The 21,595-nt window shown below is 41.9% G+C and overlaps 2 protein-coding genes across 3 annotated transcripts in view; one reads left to right on the forward strand and one right to left on the reverse strand.

Moving 5' to 3' along the window:
* Nucleotides 1-890: 890 nt before the first annotated feature.
* LOC135938660 (centromere-associated protein E-like) lies at nucleotides 891-10,696 on the forward strand. Its single transcript, XM_065482480.1, has 16 exons — nucleotides 891-1,244; nucleotides 1,363-1,485; nucleotides 1,631-1,745; nucleotides 1,800-2,034; nucleotides 2,102-2,295; nucleotides 2,350-2,478; nucleotides 2,532-2,649; nucleotides 2,702-2,797; nucleotides 2,855-2,933; nucleotides 2,989-3,160; nucleotides 3,799-4,633; nucleotides 5,184-6,377; nucleotides 6,434-6,826; nucleotides 6,882-9,563; nucleotides 9,969-10,190; nucleotides 10,245-10,696. The coding sequence occupies exons 1-16, from the start codon at nucleotides 1,085-1,087 to the stop codon at nucleotides 10,464-10,466; spliced, it is 6,969 nt and encodes a 2,322-aa protein (XP_065338552.1). The 5' UTR covers nucleotides 891-1,084; the 3' UTR covers nucleotides 10,467-10,696.
* A 103-nt stretch (nucleotides 10,697-10,799) lies between these two features.
* The window catches only part of LOC135938661 (A disintegrin and metalloproteinase with thrombospondin motifs adt-2-like), a 33,886-nt gene continuing 23,090 nt past the window's right edge, over nucleotides 10,800-21,595 (reverse strand). Inside the window, exons 3-22 of one of the 2 annotated variants that reach the window (XM_065482482.1) lie at nucleotides 21,225-21,437; nucleotides 20,277-20,455; nucleotides 19,571-19,786; nucleotides 16,600-16,839; nucleotides 15,228-15,498; nucleotides 15,004-15,109; nucleotides 14,809-14,943; nucleotides 14,641-14,747; nucleotides 14,343-14,485; nucleotides 14,092-14,291; nucleotides 13,966-14,032; nucleotides 13,783-13,900; nucleotides 13,602-13,710; nucleotides 12,935-13,109; nucleotides 12,689-12,874; nucleotides 12,514-12,625; nucleotides 11,794-11,951; nucleotides 11,558-11,732; nucleotides 11,034-11,126; nucleotides 10,800-10,981 (exon numbers count right to left, since the gene is read on the reverse strand). In XM_065482482.1, the coding sequence (XP_065338554.1) occupies nucleotides 10,866-10,981; nucleotides 11,034-11,126; nucleotides 11,558-11,732; nucleotides 11,794-11,951; nucleotides 12,514-12,625; nucleotides 12,689-12,874; nucleotides 12,935-13,109; nucleotides 13,602-13,710; nucleotides 13,783-13,900; nucleotides 13,966-14,032; nucleotides 14,092-14,291; nucleotides 14,343-14,485; nucleotides 14,641-14,747; nucleotides 14,809-14,943; nucleotides 15,004-15,109; nucleotides 15,228-15,498; nucleotides 16,600-16,839; nucleotides 19,571-19,786; nucleotides 20,277-20,455; nucleotides 21,225-21,437 (3,119 nt within the window). In that variant the 3' untranslated portion in view covers nucleotides 10,800-10,865. Of the gene's footprint in view, nucleotides 10,985-11,033; nucleotides 11,127-11,557; nucleotides 11,733-11,793; nucleotides 11,952-12,513; nucleotides 12,626-12,688; nucleotides 12,875-12,934; nucleotides 13,110-13,601; nucleotides 13,711-13,782; nucleotides 13,901-13,965; nucleotides 14,033-14,091; nucleotides 14,292-14,342; nucleotides 14,486-14,640; nucleotides 14,748-14,808; nucleotides 14,944-15,003; nucleotides 15,110-15,227; nucleotides 15,499-16,599; nucleotides 16,840-19,570; nucleotides 19,787-20,276; nucleotides 20,456-21,224; nucleotides 21,438-21,595 lie in introns of both variants that reach the window. The other variant, XM_065482481.1, reaches the window with a different exon arrangement.

Here is a 21,595-nt window from a genome sequence, read left to right on the forward strand (position 1 = left end):
CGAGCAAAAATTTTATAAAAGTGTGCATATATTATGTGTGTCTTCTTTTCTTAATATTATTGTCCGCAGTTTTTTAAAATATTTTTCGGATGTATAAATTATTTTATGGTTTATATGCATAGAAGGAAGGTCAAAAAGTTAGACTGGATCGTGGTACGTGGTGCCCATATATAACTATGAACACACCGCGATTATTGCCCTCTTGTCCGGCAGAAGGCCGGCCGGTGTACGCGTGTGGTTCACTTGCGCTCATTATGAGCAACACGCGCCACTTAATCTCCCGTAACATTTAGCATGGGAGCTAATTCCCCTGTGGGTCGGAAAAATCTCAAACTCGGTTTCCCATGATTGTTCGTCAATTATAGAAGAGGATAGGGCAGTATATATATATATATATATATATATATATATATATCGTTGCCGAATTAAAATTAGAACCAAAAAAAGCACAAATTTTGATTTCCCTTGTTATATCCTTGTGGGAAAAATCGAAAAAACAATCGGGTCGTAATAATTGCGGTCTCCTTGGTTCCTAATTTTTTCTATATTTTGTTCCATTTTTTTATGAGAACAAATTATTATTATTAGAAATTGAAAATTCTCTATTTTTATAAGGTACATCTAGCATTTTTTAACTCTTGCTGCTAATTTAAATTATTTGTTCATATATATTATTTTATCATTTCCTATAAACAAATTTATTTCTTGCAAAAATTTCACTTCACTTCTTTTGATTTCCCTTGCCGCGTACACCCAACCTTGAGTCTTAATTTGGGTGGGCGAGACGTTGGCAACACTGGTTGCTTGTTGCTTGAACGGCTGCGCTGGCGCTGTTGTACGTTACGATTCGTTGCTGCACTGCTGCTCCTCCCGCGTCCCGCGAACGCGAAATTTACCAACTTAAACTTGGATCAACTGTCAGTAGTTGTGTTCTCCACGAAAACAGAGGAATTTTCATTGTCGTCAAATACTCATCATTGGATATGGCAACTGGGGTGACGCAGGATACGTCGAAAATCAAAATCTTCGTTTGCATCGCTTGATGTTTTTTCTGTGAACTGATCCGGGAAAAATAAGGGCGAAAATGTCGAGCAAAACAGGTGCCGGAAACATCAAGGTTGGGGTTCGTATTCGGCCCATGATTGCTAGGGAGGAAAATGAGCCTCTAAGATGGAAAACCCAAGGGAATAGGGTGTCCCGTTTTGATGCCGAGTCGCAGCGACTGTGCAACCACTTGGAGTTCGGTATGTCACATTTTTCTGTCATAAAATTGCACCAAACAACCCTCACTTAAGCGGTTGTATGAAGGATATTATTGTCGCACAAAATTTATTATTTGCATGATTTGTGAATTTGTTTTAGATCATGTATTTGATGAACGTATTAACAACACTGAGATTTTTAATCTGCTCGTCGAGCCTTTGGTGTTGAACGCTGTGAAGGGATTTAACGCCACCATTCTAGCATATGGGCAGACCTCGTCAGGTACAAAAATTTCTCAAATCTCTTAATACATAAATATAAGAGTACATAACGAATAATGATTATTACAAAATATATTTCTGATTATTTTTGCATCACGTAGCTTTGATTGGGATTTTTAAATATTGTTTCTTCTAATATTTTCCAGGAAAAACACATACCATGATTGGCAGTGACACTGACAGGGGCATTGTGCCCTTGACTATGCAAAACATATTCACAGCCATTGACAATCTACCTGAGGAACGAAGCTTTCTTCTGGGGTAACTAAAACTATTAATAATCTTACAAATTCATTATGGTATCAAAATTTACAGAGTTTCCTTCCTGGAAGTATATAATGAGAAAGTGCGAGATTTGCTGAACCCTGAAAAAAGTGACCTGAAGGTGTTTGAAACCCCAGATGGGAGCATTTCAACCGACTGCCATGTTGAAATGGTAAACACGTCCACTCAGATGATTGAGCTGATGGATCAGGGAAATAAGAACAAATCAATCGGCGAGACCAACATGAACGACCGCAGCTCTAGATCGCACACCATATTTCGCATTGTAATTTACATCACTGTCTCCCCTAGAAAGTGCAATGCTATAATTTAAATTTTAATCATGTCTTCAGATGATTGAGAGTCAAGAACAGCAGACCAACGAGGGAGTAGCTCGCGTTTCCCAGATCAATTTGGTTGATCTTGCTGGCTCTGAAAGGGCCTCCCAGACGGGCGCCACTGGCCAGAGATACAAGGAAGGCTGCGCGATTAATAGATCGCTTCTACAGCTGGGAAATGTGGTGCAGAAGCTCAGTGAGGATAAGGGGTATTAAATCTATTATATCCTTTTTATGGGCAGTTTGTAATAAGTCTCATTTAGCGAGTTCATTGATTATCGGAGCAGCAAGCTAACTCGCATTTTGCAACCGTCGCTCTCGGGAAATGCAAACATTGTCATGATCTGCAACGTCACCCCCTACAGCGCCGACCAGACGGCCAACACTCTGCTGTGAGTAGTCGGTCAGAAGTTAAGTGCATTGCGTGATGATTTATTCATTTCAGTTTCGCATCTCGAGCCAGCACAATCAAGCTGGATCCGCACCTGAACGAGATCATGGACGACGCCACTCTCCTGAAACGCCACACCAAGCGCATTCAAGAGCTGGAAAAAAATCTGCAGGTTTGTCAGACGTCAGTTTTCTTTTTCACTCTGAAAATGATTCTCTTTGCAGGAAGCGTCGCTGCTCAAGGAGAGAAATCAGAATTTAGAGAGGGAAATCGAGAAGCTAAAAGACATGCTGATCGTTTCCAGTCTTCCCTCTTTCAAGGTAAGTTTTATGCCGTTTAAATAAAAAAATCAGCTAATTTAAGCTAAATATTCCCAGCATGACAGACAAAGAGCACTCAGACGCCAAACTTGGGGTGGTCCAACGCTAAAACTCATGATGGAAACTGCAGGAAATGGTGGGTAATAATTTTGTTAACGACACTTGTACTCATTTTTCAATTTATCGTGTAGAGTTTGACTTGATTCACTCAGGGCCTGCTACTGGATCAACTCATTCCATTCCTGATGCTAAGAAAGTGTCACTCCCTGATAGCATCACAACCAGAAGTGATGACTTCAATGACAGTGTGTGTATGTCGATTGACGAGTTTGACTGTATTCCCCCATTCATCACTTCCAGAGGGTAAGATTTTAGTTCAGCTTTAGTTTTTTGTTACTTCCAGTTCCAGCAAAAATTTGTCTCAGCTTTCCTGATTGATAAATAACATCATTTTTGTTCACTTATTTTTTGCATAAATCAAATCCGGCTCAGTTTATTTACAGACTTCAAGGTAGTAAAATTGTTCCCTTATTGTGTATTTAACAAGGAACTTTCTGATTAAACACTTCATTTTTTACATAAGAGGCCAATAATGCAATAAATAATAAATAGTAATTAATCAAAAACTTAATTGCACTCTAAAAACTGATAAAATTTGCAAAGTTTTTTAATTATAATATTTTCAACGTTGCATTATAGTTAACACCTATAAACATGCAATAAATTTGTTATTTAAAAAAATTTAAATAGTTGTCAGCTGTTGAAAAATTCCTCAAAATAAAAATATGCGGTTTTTTAATACTTATATCTGTCCTGAAGACAACCATTCTATTAATGTAAAATATAAAATAAAAATTCATAAACTTTGATTATTGGTTTAAATTATAATATTTTAATATCGGTCTATTCATCTCATCATGTCTGATAAGAAAATACTTTAAATTTTGGAAGGTATGTGGGGTTCCCTTTGAGTTAAGTTGACACTTTGCATCTGTTTCTAGCGAGGAAACGCCAACCAAATACAAAACTGAAATTACCAACCTGAAACAGCAACTAGCTGAGAAGTCAGCTGCCACTCCAGTACTCAGAGGGCGCATCGTCTTGCTTGAGGGAGAACTCGCTCAACAGCAGCACGCAAATATCATGACAGTGGCTGAGCTTGAGAGCAAAATGCAGCGTTTGGAAGTGGAAAAGGCCGAGATAAAACCAGGCACTCCGATTCCCAAGCTTAGAGAAAAGATAAAAACGCTGGAGGATAAGCTGGAGATTGAACATACTGTGCATGTTCAGTACAAGCAAACGTTGGAGGAAATGGAGAAGGAGCTTGCGTCAAAGACAGAGGCTCTGCAGCTGAAGTCAAAGGAGTACGAGGTCCTCTTCAATGAGAAATCTTCATTAGTAGTTCCTGGCACCCCTGTGTCGGTTCTGCACGACAGAATAAAACAGTTGCAGGAAAAGTCGAGCCAGCTTCCAGGAACACCGCCTGCTCTGTTGAAAAAGAAGATCAAACAGCTGGAGGATGAGTGCAAGTATGTCGAGACGGAGTTGAGTGAACTGAGGGAGTTCACCACTTTGGAAAAGCAAATCTACGACGACTGCAAAGTCAAGGAGCTGCGTGAAGAGACCAATCAGCTCAAACTGTCCATCCACGATTATGAACAGCTCTGTGCTGATCTGCGAAAAGACCATTCTAGTTTGACTCTCCACAATGCAGATCTGAAGGATCAGATTGAAGAACTTAACAAGTTAGTAGAAACTCTGACTAAGGAGCTTGAAACCAATAAAATGTGGAACTCCAAAGCGAACGAGCAGCAACTCATTTGGAAGAGAGATCTGGTAAGAAATTTTATTAATTATATAAAGGGGGATTAGCATAATATGATAAAGGAACTAAAATGATTATTTAAAAGTAGAGGTGTCAACCACGAGATTTAAGGCGGCGGCTGGCGAAGCTGACAATATTTTAAATGTGATGTTTGATAGTTATTAACGGCCCAAAGGTCTGGAAGATATTTTTTCCCCAGCACTTTCATTTGACCCTCTGTCACTGGCGGCACGGTAGCTACCCATTTGACTCAAAATTTGCGCGGCTGGCTGGGACCTCTATTTAACAGGAATTTTCATGACATCTAATTGAATATTCTAATTTTTGTAATCAAGATAATTTTATATTTATATTAATCTGAATTACTATAGCACTGCAAAGAACCAATCAATATTGATTCCTAACAACAGAATGGGCGGTAAAATTAGAGGTTATTTATTTGATTATGACATTAATTAAGATATTTTACAAACTACAATATCATAATAAATACTTTTTAATTTATATTATGAATAAATTCTCAAAAGCCCCAACTGATTGATATTTTTACAAATTTTCCAGGACCAGTGCCGCGAGCAAATAACAGAGATGAAAAACCGGTCGCAAGATTGGATAGACGAGAAGGAAATTCTAAAAACTCGCTATGAGTCCAAAATAAAAGAGTTAACTGCTTCGCTGGAAGAAGCCTGGGCTGCACAGGATGGAGGCAGCAGAAGAAAAAGCACCACGTCAGTTCTCTCTGTCAGCGACACTGGAGCAGACCTGAGCGCACTGCAAAAGAAGATTTGCGAGTTGGAAGCATCACTTGCTGAAGCACACTCAAAACTGGCTTCCAGTTCTGCAAATTCAAGTTGCCAAACTGAACATGACACTGAGGAGATCGCTGTCAACAAAGAGCAGTTGCAGCTGAGGCTGAACCAAGCTGAAAACGAGCTGGCTTCTCTTAGAAGCAAGAGGTTGGCCGAGTCGAGCTCGCAGACTAACCACGATGACGACATTCCGTCCGACACTCAAGGATTAATGCCAGAGCTGGAGAAAATTCTGGACGAGAAGAACAGCCTGGCAGAGCAACTGGAGAAGCTGAATTCAGAACACGCGGATTTGAAACTGAATGTGGAGTCGATCATGCTGGAGTACGAGTCGATGCAAGCTGAGGTGCAAGACCTGAGGGTTGAAAAAGAAAACGCACATCAGGAGGCAAAGAAGGTTGCTTCGTTGAATGAGGAAATTAGAACAATGCAAAGCATACTTGCCTCAAAGGATGAAGAAATAAAGAATCTCAATAGACTGAGGATAGAATCCAGCAAAGCTGTCTCATCTCTCAGGGCTGAAAGTGAGAGAGTCTCAACTGAGAATGTGGAGTTGTTGAAACAAATTGCCAGCTTGGAAAAGAGCATTGTTGATCAAGAGCGGCTGCAAGAGCAAATCTTCTTTATGACCCAAGAAAACGAACAAAAGCAGTTCCAACTAGAGTGCAAACAGGAGTCTCTGAACTTCAATCTAACCGAAATGGACCGCCTGAAAAACGAGCTCAGCCATGCCAGGCTCAATGCCTGCCAGCAACCTGACGTCTCTATCAATCTAAACAAGAAGATTGCAGATCTGGAGCTTGAGAAAGCATCCGCAGAAGAGGCCAAGAATGGTTTGGAACTGCATGTGCGGTCTTTGCAGTGTCAAATTTCTGCTTTGGAGAAAAAGATTGATTTTAAGGAGCTCGCCTCCAGAAATGAAGAGGATCGTCACAATTTGTCTATGGTAACGATCTTTATTTCAATTAGTTTCTTTTTACAAAATTAATTTAACTCTTTCAGCACAATTATGAGCTGTCACGAAGTCTTAACCATAGCTCTGACAAAGGACACCAGCCAGGATCAGTGGGCCATCTCACCAATCGTTCCCCTCAAATACCACAAATTGTAGAAGAGCTGAAGGAACAGATGAAGAGGCTGGAAAGTGCTAATGAAACGCTCAAGTCGGAGCTGAATAACGTAACAAAAGAGAAGCTTGAGTTATCCTCATACACTCGGAGAATTGAAGAGCTTGATTCGTTTTTGGCCTTTATTAAAAATGAAGTGAAGCAACTGACTGGAGAAGCAGCCAAATCTTCCAATTTAAAGGAGCTTCATTCAGAATTATTAAGCGCTTTCATGAAGAAATCACACAAAGTCTTTGCAGATTTGAACGATAATATCAGAGAGTTAGAGGTAATTTGAGGTTTTATCAAAATAAGACTTGAAATTTCACATCATTTTATTCCAGACAAAATATTGCAATTGTCAGAGGCTACTGAAGGAACAAACCGAGATTGCTAAAGCTTCCGAGAATGAAAGGAGAGCTATCCAAGACGCATTTGCAGAACTTCGGGCGACCGTCACTACTTACGAAGAAATCATCGATGACTACAAGGTGAAAGAAGCAAGGCAGACTGAAGAACTAGAGAACTGCCAAAAACTGATGATCGAAATGCAAAGCAAGTTGGATGAGAGTCACAACGACTCGATGGTCACCCTGAGCAGCAAGGAGTTAGGTCTCACGTTGGAGCTGAACGAAGTCAAGGAGTGTCTTGAAATGGCGGTTCAGGAGGAGAGACAATTAATAGCCAGATTGGCGGAGAAGGAGCAAGAGCTTGTCTTGGCTCGGGAAAGCCATCAAAAGCTGAATGAGAAGATCCATAAACTGGAAACCAATCTGCAAGGAACGCAAGCCGTGCTAGAAGAGACCATGCATATCGCAGAGACGGCCAAAGAAAAAGAATCTGAGCTGATAGCGGAGCTCGCGTCTAACAGAGAGAAGGTAACAGAGCTGGAGCACGCACTTGACGTGACTGAAAAGAGCAGCTGCGCTGACAAGGCGCGATGTGAGCAGCTGCAGGAGGAGATCGAAACCTTGAAGGGAAAGCTCGCCGAAGCAGAAGATCTCGAGCTGAAAATGTCTGACGACATCATGGACAAGGTGATGGAACTGGAAAGAATGGCCGCCCTGAGTGAGGAAATCACCAAGCTGAAAGCAAAAATATCTGAGTTGGAAGGTCTCTCGTCGAGTTCCACTGAGTTGGAAGTGCTGAGGCAGCGGGTGGAAGAACTCGCTCAATTCGAGAGCAAAGCAGCTGAGGTCGACCAGCTGTTAGAAAAGATCAAAGAACTTGAGGCCCTGAAACAGGAGGTGGAAGAAGTGCCCAGACTGAGAGTGCGCATGGCGGAGCTGGAGGCTGAAAAAGCTGTGATGCTGCAGCAGCTAAGTGGCAAGGAGTTGGAATTGGAAGAGACAAAGTCTGAGGTGGAAAGGCTGCGTGGCGAAACTGCCCAAGTGGAGGAGCTGAAGAGCAAACTCTCTGTGCTGGACGAGTACCAACGGAAGGCTGAGCACCTGAAGGCCGAAGTGGCCAGTCTGAGCAAGACGGGCGAAGAGCTGCACGAAGTCAGAGGGAAGTTACACGAGATGAAGAGCACGATGGAGGCGCTGGAGGAGACGGCCGCCGAAGCCACTCGCCTCAGGGACCAGGTGGCAGAGCTGGAGGTGCAGTTGGAGGAAGCCAACAAGAACCTCGAAGCGCGCATGACCTACGCCGCCAAATTGGAGGAGGAGCTGGAGAAGGCAAAGTCGGTGACCAGTTTCCTGGAGAAGAGTGTCAACACCACGACTGATCTGCAACTCACGCTGGAAGCCAGGGACATGGAGCAGATCCTGGCCCTCGAGAGTGCCAATATGAACATCAAGTCTGAACTGCAGCAAGTGATCAAGGAGCGGGAGTCTCTAGTCTCGGAAAGGTCCAGCTTGGAGGAGAAGGTGGTCGAGTTGGAGAACACCATTTCGGAGCTGAAAGGCAAGTGCGGCAGTCTGCAAAGTGTGCTTGCTCAGCACACGGCCAAAGAAGCAAAGATGCTGGAACAAATCTCCTGCTTGCGAGCGGCGGCGGAGGAGCTGAGCAAGGAGAAGGACCGACTGCACGCCGAATTGGAGGCGTTGAGAGTGGTCCAAGTGAAAGCCAATGATTCTGAACAGTTCTCAGCCGAGCTGGACGAGGTGAAAGCCATTCTGCAGGAGAAGGACTCCGCGCTGCAGCACGCGCTGGAGAGCAAGCAGGCGATCGAAGCTCTCTTCCAATCGAAATGCGAGGAAGTGAGGCTGACCGAGGAAAAGTATTCAGCTCTGCTGGAGGAACACAGACTGTGCTGCTCTGAGCTGGAAGACGCCAGACGCGAGTTGGAGGTGGCCTGCGAGCAGAAGTCGCAGCTGCAGTCCAACCTGGAGATGTACAAGGCCAACATTGAACAGCTGAGAGGCTCTCTGGACGCCGCCGAGGCCGAGAAACAGCAGAACCGGGAGCAGCTGCAGGCTGACGCCATCAGGCTGGACAACGAACGCTACGAAATCGAGTTGCAGCTGCAAGAGAAGACGAGCCAGGTGTCCGACCTGGAGGCCAAGATCACAAACACCAACACCATCCTGAACAGGGTGGCCGGCGAGCGGGACGTGCTATCCATTAGGATGCAGGAGATGCGCGACAGCCTGGCCACCACCAGCCAGGAGCGAGACGAGCTGCGCGACAAGTGCAAGGAGAATGACAGTGACTACGAGGAGCTGCTCTCTGCCTACAGGGAGATGGAGTCCAAGAGCAAAAACTTCCAGGTGATGTCCATCCACCTGCGCGAAGAGAAGGCCGAGCTGACGGCCAGGCTGCAGAAACTGGAAGAGCAGGTTTCCTCGCTCAGCTCTGTGGACCACGCCTCGTGCCAGCAGAGCCTCAAGCAGATGGAAGCCAAGGTGCAAGAGAAGCACAATGAGCTGGTGACCGCCAAGCGGGATCTGTCCAACGCCAATGGAGAACTCATCTACCTCAAGATGAACATGAAGCCGGAGCCGTCGGTCCTAGACCATCCAAACTTCTTTAAAACCCAGAACGTCAAGCTTGAGAAGAAGGTCTCCTCGCTTCAGGAACAGGTGTGTTCAAATTTTATACAAACACTTGCGGTTTTGAATTGAAATTTTTAATTAAAATCCACGTATTAAATATTTGTCGACACCCTTTTGGCATGGGTTCTCAAGTTTGGGCGAATTTGCTGTATATTTGCTTCTATGTAGCACCATAAAATTTTAATCCTTTCGCCTTTAATTTAATATGTAACAAAAATATTTGGCTAAAATCAGGGGCTCAAAGTCGCGGTTTTTCTTAAGGGTGATTTTGTTCAGAGAATAAAATGAAATTTAACATTTGCCTCGATAAAGGTGTCAAAAATGTTCTACATTTGACGCCAAATTAGTCGATTTTGTAATCTCTAATTAATTGTGAGGCACTCTTTATTTCACTCTTCTCATTTTTGCCCTAATTCAACGTTAATGTTTCAGGTGAACGATTTGACCATCCAATTAACAGCAGCCAAAATCAAAAAGGAGAGAGACCCTCTGCCCGTGAACTTCTGTCTGCGGTGTCTGCCCAAAGGCCTTCCCATGGACTGCGCTGTCCAGGCAGTGGCTAACATCCAAGAGGCCGCCGTCCAGGCGCCTCCAGACAACGACACCCTTTGCGACAGGATTGACGGCTTCACGCCCACCAGCGCGATCACAGAGGTGATAATTTTAAAATCAAATTTTCAAATTGACCCAAGATTATTTTAATTACAGGCCGCCCGTATGTACGGAATGAGGGACCAGATCAAGGATCTGGAGGTCCAAGTCGAGAACCTCCAGAGAGATCGTAAAATGTTCAAAGACGTCCTGCGCAGGCGAATGGCCACGATCAAAGCTCTTGAATCTGAGCTCTCACAGAAGGAGCAGGAAAACAAGAAGATGCAACCCGGCCAGGAAAACAAGCCTGGCGCGCCGCTCATTTATAAAAATAATTAGTCCCTTCTAGAAAACTGTCTCTCTCAATTTGTAAATTATTATTCTTGTTACATCGAATCTCTTCTCTGCCAATCCTTGAATTCAATGCATTTTTAAGCAAAATATCGAATAGTTGTGTGTGTATGTTAATGAAATAATTTTACTACAATTTTTGTACTCAGCATTCTTGTTTTATTGTACATAGTATTCTTGATATAAATAATAATGTATAAAAATTGAACTTAAAACTATCTCTGGAGTATTATTTTGTTGCAAAATACTACACCATAATGATTGTTGAAAACAAATACTACTAGATATAATATCGATATTCAGAAGAAATTGGCAACAACGCGCTCACTTCGTCACTAGCTAATGAAGTCCACTTGAATCGTCACACGCACTCGACTTCCACGCAGCTCATCTTTGTAACTGCACGGCTAGCAGTAAAATAAGGCACCAGTCCAGGACTAATTTTGCAGAAGAAGATTTCGCATCCTCGCTGCTCGCCACTGCGTACCCAGCTGCAGTGTCGTCTACTGCAGATATTTTTCAACTACTACAGGTTCGGACACTTTCAATCATTACCTGTTTGCATGGGTGGGTTGTTCACGTGGATTGGATTGTGCAGGTCCAGAGAAGGTTCATCTAGCTTCACTTTGTTCGCGTTGGCCGTTTTTCCTGGTGTTTCAAAATTGATATTTTAAGAGATATATATTTTAAAGATATTTACAGGACTGCAATTAGCTTCATACTGCAAGGTTGGCTTGTGCACATGATTTAAAAATTTTATTTAAAAAGGGCTGTATAGAATTAAAACAATGCGCATTAATCAAATTAGGGCCAAAAGTAAAAATTTAATATTAAAATTTTGCCCGATAAATTACATGGCCCATCTATAAATTTTTTTGCTTGATTTTGATTCCTCTTTTCGTATGAATTGTGAGGTAAATTTCCCTCCTGGTGAAATAATCGTGATTTTTAACAGGGAGACAGTTCACGTCACCTGATTAAAATGCAAGCAGATTTTATCGGAAATTTTAAAGGGGCACTTTGGGCAAATTTGAGCTTATGGTTAAGCTAAAAAATCTCAATTTTCAGCTGAATTTTACCTTCAATTGTGTCAATCAGGTAGTTGAGAGTGTCTGAATCGAGTTGTGAAGTGACGACGGCAGATTCGTTGGCAGGCAAAACGCTCCTCCTTCTTCTCTCGGACAGAAGCTGGTGGACTCCGTGTGGAATGAGCCTGTGAGACTGCAGCCTGGGGGTCAGGTCGCTGCCGAACTCCTGCACAGGATTATCATAAGAATTAAGAGAAATTTCTTATCGTTGTCGGGAGTTGGGTTACCAGGCATTTGCCACTGACGCAATACGCCTGTCTCGAGCGAACGCCGCGACCGCAATCCGTGCCGAAGGGAAACCAACCCTCCTCGCCGTTTACCAGGTAAAACCTGTGAGGTACGGCCTCATCCTGGCAGGCAACTCGACACGGTCGGTCGGGATCCTCTGTGGAAGGACCGGAAAATTTTATTTTAGATTTTTCATTTTAAAAATTAACTCGTTTTTGTGCTTTGTGTAATTTTTTAACTTTATATTTTAATTGGATAGATTAAAATCTTGTAAGTGTAACTAATGTTATTTGCGGAAATTTGGTAGTGAAAAAGCGCGTCAATTTTATCAAAAATCAATTTTTCACAAAATATATTAAATGAGTTTTGATACTCTTTTTTAAGGGTATCAAATATTTGTTTTTAAATGTGCTCGTTCGAAAATTTATAGTTAAAATTTTTAAAATATATAGTGTACATTTTAACCATTTTAACAAGCTTTTTGGTTTTAACCACATCTCTCTATATCTCTGAAGCTTGCACCGTTTTCATTAAGTCATTCTTTTGAAAAGTATCAAAGAGTTTAAACTTCAACATCTCCGGGTGTTTTGGTCGGAAATTTTGGCAGCAACATATTATGTGAAATAAAATACAAACAATTTTCTGAAATAATGCGCTCCCATTCTCAATTTGAAAGGTACAGCAAAAAACATTATTTTTTAAGAATTGAGGAAACGTACCAATCGACGGGGAAATTTGCATTCCGATTCCAGATAGTCTTCTAACTCTCTCTTTATATCTCGAACAAACGGCACTGGCATGCTCAAACGGCGTTTTCAACCTCACGCAACTCTGTGATTATAAACAACCGAAATTAAAACAAAAAATACCCTAGAAATGGATTTGTCGTTTTACCTGTGAATCTTCAGGTTCGCAAAGTTGGATGCTTCTCGAGTCGCCGTCGGTGCAAGGCCCTCTGCAATCCCGAGAAACGAGTCTAAGGCCGCGACCTGGCGCTATACAGTTGGACTTACAGCGTCCGCCACTGGCCGGAAGGGGCCTCCACGCCGACCACGTGGACGTCTCGTTTCGCAAGTTGTTCTAATAAATTGCATTAAATTTAATTAATTTTCGCAAACATTGAAAGTTAAATATGTGTACTATTGAGTTTGACGCGATTCGGGCGCGGTTGCTCTGTAGAGTGCAAATTTCAGGGTCTTCCTTGAAAGTCGCGTCTGGCGCGCAGGAGAAGTATTCGCAACGTCCAGAAACGCAAAGTCCTCTTTTGTTGTTGGAAGGGAACAAAGCTCCGGAGCGTCGGCTCACCCGATTGTTACTGAAAATTGAATATTATTTTCAAAACTGAAATTCATCGTGTTTTTTTTATTTTTAATGATATAAAAATGATTATTTTCTAACATCATCCTACCAAAATTGCTTTAAATATTTTTACGTAATAATTTGCAATCATATATTAAAAATCACTCCAATAAAGCCATTAAAAAATGAGAAATAAAGAATTGATTATTTCACACAGGAGATAGCGCGCAAAAGCGCTCAACCTTCTACAGTTCCATGCGCTCCTGATACAATATTGAGTAAACGTGTCACTCTGAGCGGTATAAACGAGGTCTCTAGCGATACGTACACGTGTACGGTTGGTTCGTTCCTAAACCGGCACTAAACAACCTCACTCATTAAGCTCATTTTTAATTCAATATTCAAGTGAGTTCGTTCAATCGAGGAAAATAAAATGGGAAACTTTAAATTAAAATAATTTTAAATTTGATGTTAAATGCTGCAAGCTGCATTTAATTAAATTTCATACTTCGGTTGTCGGGGCAGTCCTTTGCAGGCTGTGCCGTCGGGGAAGGTCCATCCTCGGTTTTTCGCACCACCCCGCTTTTTGTAACACCAGACTGCACACGCTTCCACAGCTAGAAGGATTGAAAATAATAAAAAATTTGCTGTTTATAACAGAAGCACTATAATTTTAAATATAATCTTACGGTCGGAGGACTCCCTCTGGGTGCCAGTTCCGAGAAGATCAGCGTCGACTTCTTTGGCGCGTCCGCACACTTCGTCAGCAAAGTCACGCAACGTCGTTCGAGGCACATTCGAGCAAATCTGTTCCAAACCAAAATAAATTTTCTTTTATTTTGCCGTTTATTTTCAATTGGCATTCTCCTCACCTGAGCGGCTTCACAGGCCCGGTACCGCCTGTCGCTTCCAACGCACTGCTTGCCGCCGTTTTCTGGCCTGGATATGCCTCAGTTTTAAATTCCAATTTTTTTTTTAATAAATTTTAAAATTCGTACCTCGGCTTGTCGCACCTTCTTGCCGCAACCTCGATACCTGAGCTGCCGGCGTCGAGACCTCCGGAGCCGTGCAGACAGCTGGAGGCGCACTCGGAAAAGGCGCTCCACTCGCCCCACGAGCCGGCCACCAGCCTCTCGGGCCAAAAGCCGGCTTGTTGCGCCGACAAACCCTTGGACACGCACCGGCCGCTCCGACACCACTTAAATTTAAGAAATAAAGCAATTTTTTTTTAAATTTTGTTAAGGCTTACCATGCTGATTCCGCAGGTTGTTCCTTCCAGGGCAGGGTGCGAGGTCCAGGTGTACCTGTCTCTCTGGCAGTGCAGGTCCCTGCAGACGTCGTCCAGCGGCTGCGTTTTGGCGTGAGAGCTGCCGCTACCGTATTTCAGCATGCCTTCAAATTTGATAAACAAAATCTTAAAGTTATGTTTGAATTTTCATTAGAAAATTAATTCAAAGAATTAAAATTTTCATTCACTTTTTGGTCAAAATTTAACATTTAATTTATGGTCTCCGACAGTTAAATAAATAATATAGTATTTTTATTACATTGCTGATCAGCAGAGAATCTCTCTCCTGGCAAGAGTCCGCCGGCAGCGTGGTCCAGTCCTGGCTCCGGTACACTCCGGTCCCACAAACAACTCGCCTGCTCAGTTCTGCCCAAAAATCAAACTATCACAAAATGCTCTCAGAAATAATTAATTTCAAAGTTAGTACTCGAGGAAATTCTCCAGGTACTTCCTGCTGCACTGCGACCAGGTGATCTTGCCCGAGCCCAGCGTGGGTGACATGATGAAACTGCCTGGGTCGCACTCGTTGTCGGACATAGGCCCGTCGTGACGCATTCCCAAACTGCAGACCATGATTTTTTTTAATTAAGTCAAGTGATTATATTTTTAAAATAATTCATACTTATGACCGATTTCATGCGCGACAACGTAGACGCTCTCAAAGTGGCGCCCCTCGTTCACCGTGCAACTGCTGGCCCGCGAGCACATCCCTCCCACAGGCGCCAACCCTGAAGAAAATAAAAAATATTAATATTTTATTCCATACTGTAATTTTTCTTATAAGTAAAAGATACAAGAAAAATGTATCACGTTATACGCTTTTAAAATAAAAAAAAAAATGCTCACCGACCACCTGCGACGACAGTTTTCCAGGCGACTTGCCGCCGAGCTGGACATAGAGGTCGAGGCCGGTGAGCAGCACGGCGTGATCCCAGTGCAAGGGGTCGCTGTCCAACGCCGGATTCTCGAGTCGCTGCCACTTGCAGAAGCTAGACAGGAAGCGGTCGATGTCGTGCGAGCGGGTCAGCCCCGCCGGCTCGGCGTGCAGCACCTCCAGCCGCTTCAACACGAAGGTCACCGCACGACCCAGCGACGCGTCGTGGTACAGCAGTTGCACCTGAAGACGAAAATTAAAATTATTGTTGGTTTAGAGACCTCCTGGGATATTGGATTTAATTCTTGTATTAATCTGGTTACATTGTAATTCATCAATGGATTTTTTTAACATTATTAAGAAATCTAAGAAGTTTCCAATCCTGCACTGACTTCAACAATTCACTTTGTTATAAGTGACAATCATTTTAAGGCAGGTTGTTTTTATTAAAGTCATTCAAACGGCTAAATGAAAAATCAAACACGCAGCGTGTTAACGACCACGTTCCCTCCCATATCTATCAATGAGACCAGAACCGACCTACTACGCCGTTATGTACTCCTGATACAAAAGCGAACCAACGCGTCTCTTTATTTCACCACTTAGTTGAACGGCCAATATTCCCACTCCAGAGATGTTTCCCACTCAATCCGGTGTGTGGCGTAGAGAGACTGAGCGGCAAACGCGCTTTAAAAACTAATTTTACCTAAACTAACCACTATTAAACCACTCCGAAAGAATTTTTACTAAAAATATATTTAAAAAGAGAAATATGAAAGAAATACACACTCAGTTAATTCAATAAAATTCAAATTTATCTAGAAAAAAACTATATAATTCGATAATATTCCATTATTTTAATTTTTTCGACGCACGGTAGTTTTTTCTGGGGTGAGTTAGGTTTTGATGAAGGAGGGTGTGTTAATCCATTTTTAGGATGATTTCAAACATTCAAGACCAGTTACGATGCAATTAACGCTGGAAATTTTAATTAATTCTTATTTGGCTAGCGGCGGTGAATGAGGAGTGAGAAGTGGCAGGGGTTAACCACCCTGAAACCTTTTTGGCTCGTCAGGGGACATCAAGACGAGTTAACTGGTGTGCAGTTTTTTAATTTCTCACCAGCGGATAATTTTGTGAAAAAAAAAACGGAACAAATATCCAGGAAGTACTCAAATTTTGATTCTAAAATTTTACAAAACATTCTTTGTGTCACCACATATATGTCAAACTGACGTTGATATGACGGGAAAAATTTTGTCCAATTTATTTAAAATATTTATGTTTTCGCCGAAATATTTCTAAATCAACAAATATTTTAATAATTAGGAAAAAACAACTCACCGCATTGATCATGGCGAGGACAACCCTGGTGACTTCTCTTTCGGTGTCTCTCGGAAAGTTGACGGCCATGTGTCTGAAGAGGTCTCGGTCCACGAAGACGGCCAGCTCGACGAACAGCGGCCCGTTGTGCAGGACGCCGCGGCCGCTCCTGCGACGGTTTGAGGCTATGGCTGCTGGCGATGGCCGCCACCAGCCCCTCGTCGTCGCGCCAACCCCTGCACCACCACCCCTGAAAGATCGCTGGAACAAGAAATAAATTAGGAAAAAGACAAATTTTAACTACTGTAAGAAATGTTAAATTTACTACAATATATATATTTGGTTTAATTTACTGATTGTGATTATTTATTAAATTTTTAATATTCACTATTTAACCTTTTGTCACAAAATTAAAGCACCAATCAAATCTTTTAGTTATATTTTATATATTTGCTTCCAGGAAATTTCTTAGGATTTATGAACATAATAATGCAATTAATGTCTTACTTGTAATCGTGATCATGATATTAATAACAATAATACTTCGGTTCTGAAGAAAAAAAATTAACGAAACATCCCTTTATGCAGAGCATGTCTTTGCAATATATCAACTCAAAATCTTCAAGACACAACTGGTGCTAATTAAAAAATTGTCCGTAAATAATTACCCTTTGTCTCATTACAATTAAATTCGCGGTGTGAGTGTGTTTCTCAAGGTTGGCAGGCGACGGTTCCCGAAATAATTTCCCTATTGACTCAGTTAATAGTTTTTTTTTCGCGAATGTCAACTTGGAGGTCGGCAATAAAGCAGCAGCGCCATTGTTTCACATTTTTATAATCTCATCCGATCTCGGCACGAAAACTTTATTACATTATTCACTTTCACTGCTCGCGTGGAACAAGAAGAGCATCTAGCATTTCAATAAAATATACAGTCCCAGGCGGCGCGGCAATGAATATTTTTCTGACGAGCGCCATAATTAGCCGCGGGATTTTTCGAGCCTCGCGGGGAGGCTGTGCACCAGTTGCAGCCGAGATTGCATAGCACCGCATTGTTATGCTAATTTGGAAAACGCGCACGCTCGTAACAATTAATCGCGAGAGAGGCTGCGCGCGCGTGTGTGTTTTAATTTGAATCTCTCTCTTGCTCTTTCTCGCTGTTGTTATCAATCGAGCGAGCGCAATTGGAGCCGTGAGAAAGTGTCACGGCCGCAGGAAAAGTGCTTTTTAATTATCCTCATTCATCGTTATTATGCAAGTCGGCTGCATGCGGAGAGGAAAGGCGATTTATATATTTATTGTTCGCCAGTGCTTAATGCAGCGTGCATGCGTGAGTTATCTGCCACTGGACCCGCTGCACACAGGAGAACGGAAGCAAAATATCTTACCGACGCGGGTGTGCAATCGATTTTAATACAATTGCTGTCCGGAGAAAGTGACTTTGCATTATCTGTAGGAATTCCTGCGAAGGATCGTAATTATATTTTATGATCAACTTTGTATCATTATTGCGATTACAAGTTTCCACGAGAGATTTAGATTTTACTGTCTGCAATTTTGAAACGTTTTTTTGAGAGGTGTCGATAAATCAAGTTTATCGGAAATATTTAATACGTTTTTTTCGGAAAATCGGGGTGTAATTTGGGAAACTGGGCCAATTGGAGCAATTTTTTAATATTGTACAAACGTATATTACTTTAAAACACAAATAATTATAACTATTTTATTTGAAAATTGATGTAAATTTAAATATGCGTAGACAAATTTGTTTATGACTACATTTAAAAAACAGCGACTATAATAAACATAATAATACGATTGGGCCCTTCAGTCAGTTTTCCAATTTGAGCTCCTCGCGCGTTCATGTTGCCAAAACTTGAAAATTTGGTTCGAACTGTGAGTGAACGAAATTTCACCTAGTTTTCTTGAATATGAATCGATTAAAATAAATGAAATATTCAAATTTTTGGTTCTCAGATTTAGATTTTTTATTTTGCACGTGAATGTATTTATGGAAACTTTTTCATCGAAACTTTATACCAAATCATTTATTTTGAAGCCAATTGGCAGCTAATTTTTTTAAAGTTTGCTCATTTCACGGTCAAGTCTTTTTGTGAAGCTATAAATAGCAAAAAGGCTGGTGAGTCGAGGCGGATGAAATAGAAAAGATAGAAAAGCTAGATAACTTTTTGCCAGTCTGGAGGCGTTTCGGACCTCTGAATGACAGCTGCCCTAGCCCGTCAATAAAGTGATTACTTTACGATACTGGCCGAGCCATTAGTGTCTGCTGGCCGTTGCGAGTTTGATGTCTTGTTTAGTGCTGAATTTACGACTAATGTAGTCGCTGATCAAGTACCAAACACGTCGCGCGAGTTTGTCAATTAAGCCATCGCACAGCTAGCCGCGCGCCGAGAAAATCTCCGCCCGGGGCCCATAATGCTCTTTTTCGACGCACCGTTTACGACCTGATGGCCTTTAATTTTTGCTCCAATTTGGGCATTTGGAACACTGCTCACGCGAGGCTGATAGTGCTAGCAATAAACTAGACGCTGCACAGGTTGCATACCCCCGGGTTTTAAGGAACAGTTTTTTAATAGCAACAATGATTTTAATTTGAACAAAATGACTACTTTTTCAATTTTTCCAATGCGGTGTGTATCTCCACATATCAGGCGTATTTTAATTTAAATAAAGTTCCATCCGCAAGAGATTACACCAGAGGCAAACGTGTGAGAGACAAATTACAACAGAAATTATTGCAGCATTTTATTTTTTAAATAATTTACAAAAAATTAAACATCAATTTACACATTATCCTTCAGTTTTTCCGCTTTTATACATCTTTACTTTTTTGAATAAATAAAAAATTAAACATCTTTGTCTTACAATTGATTTATAGGCAACGTACTGAGAATAAATAATGCCAGAAGTTTCTCCATCAATAGCGAATTAAATCGAAGGCAAACACGGTCGGTCGGGCGCAGTGACTCACCTTGAAGAATTCGTTGAGGTTCCTCTTCTCCCTCTTGAGCGCCCTCTCGGCGGCGCACTCGAGGTCCTGGAGGTGCGCTGGGGGCGCCTGGCCCCTGATGAGAATGTGGGGCGTGTCTGCCAGGGCGACGGCCCTTCTCGTCGGCGCTCTGCGGGTCAGTCTATTGGGCAGTGGGCTTATCACTTGATACTCGTGGTCCCGCACGATCAGACCCCGCTGCGAAAGATGACATAAATAAAATCCAGATTAAAAATCTACAAATAATAAATTTACAATTTTTATTATCGACTTACAAATAATTTTTTGTTATATTTTGTGATCACCGGGCACTAAGATTTCTCAAATTGCTATATGTAGTGCCGATATTACTCAACTCAATTAAAGAGCTTACCAATTTTGTAAAATAAAAATAAAAAACAAATTTTTACCGGTCAATTAAATTAGCTGCGGTCGATTGTTTGAAGTCATAATCGGAATTTCTAGCCTTCAGAAATTAAAAAATATCTTTTTACTTTACGAAATTCATCAACGGCCTTGACACTTTACGCATCCGGTGCAACACACACGCCAATTAATGAGCATCGCGAATGAAGCGAACAAAAACGGTGCAACGGTCCTTGATGTTTGCCCAAAAAGGCGAGCGTGCCGAATACGCTCTCAATCAAATGACACGCATTCATTAATTTCACGTCGATTGGAAACTCACGATGACGCCCCCGCAGAGCGACACGGCGGCCTGTCCATGCTTCTTGGACGCGCCATCGACCACTTGGTTGGCGTCTCCGCGAAACAGGCACTCCTCCTCGCGCCGCACCGTCCAGTCCGGCAGCTGCGACGTCGAGTTAGCGTAGCGCGACAGAACCAGCAGTCCGTCGTCCACCACGTCTGAAAGGAGGCATTTTATGATTTGGCAAAAATCGGAAAAATAAATCGGGAAGTTTTCAAAATATTGTGGATGAATTTAGGGTAAAAGAGGATGATGAAAAAGAGATGGGAAATAGACAAAAATAATTATAACAGGTCCAGGCGTTTTTTTATTTCGGAACAGAGGGTATATTAGCAAATTTTATGTTATTTTATATTCCTAAAGACACTAGAGAATTTGTTTTTCTTGGGATTTTTCTAATAATTTAATAACCCATTGTTAGACAACATTTATTTAAAATATATTATTTTCCAGACATACCACAAAGAGTCGAAACAAATTTCAAAATTATCAATTGGAGTTTATATTCATGATAATAATTAAAATTTCTTGTGTTGAAAAAAGACTTGGTCAAAAAGAAACTTTTATAGAAACAATTATGTTTTAAAGTATAAAAAAGCAACAAACAAATTAGTAACGTGCGAAGGCGTTTTAATATCAGGTCTTCCTCTAAATTGCAGAATAAATCAACTAAGCATTAGTTCCGGATAATTTGTTCTTGCAGCGTGAAAAATTGCCTCATGGTGCGGTTGTTGCAGCAAAATTAGGTTTGCGGTATTTACGGGGCCTAAATAGCTGGAACCAGCCTGATTTGGACGAAAGGCGTGTGAATGAAGCTCAGTCAGAAACTGTTATACCCGCAATTTGTTTTATTACTGAACTGATTCGATCATATTTGACATCAAGAAGTAATTTCCTTTCTGAGAAAAGTGGTAAAAAGATGCTCACTACTGGAAGGAGGTAGGTGTTCGAGGCTGAGGAGCAATGGTGCCTCGGTGCGATTGGTGAACACGAGTCGGACGCTCCTCGCCGGAGTGTACGCGGCGTTCTCGTCGGTTTCGCCGGCGCTTTCGTTGATCCTCTCATGCACTCGGCGGCGGCGCCGTCGCCGCCAAGACTCCTTCGGCCACACCACACTCACTCGTTTTAGAAATTCCGGCTCTGAAATCACAAAATAGACAACTGTTTGTGAGCAATATTTTCAAATGGAAAGAAACATCACAATATCCTAAAGCAGTCTGAATTGGCAAAGCACCCGAAAAAATCCTTGTATTTTGCACAAAAGTTCATGAGATGATACCATTTTTGCCAAAGTTAAT

The sequence above is a fragment of the Cloeon dipterum genome, chromosome 3, assembly GCF_949628265.1.
Source record: "Cloeon dipterum chromosome 3, ieCloDipt1.1, whole genome shotgun sequence".
NCBI classification, from domain to species: domain Eukaryota; kingdom Metazoa; phylum Arthropoda; class Insecta; order Ephemeroptera; family Baetidae; genus Cloeon; species Cloeon dipterum.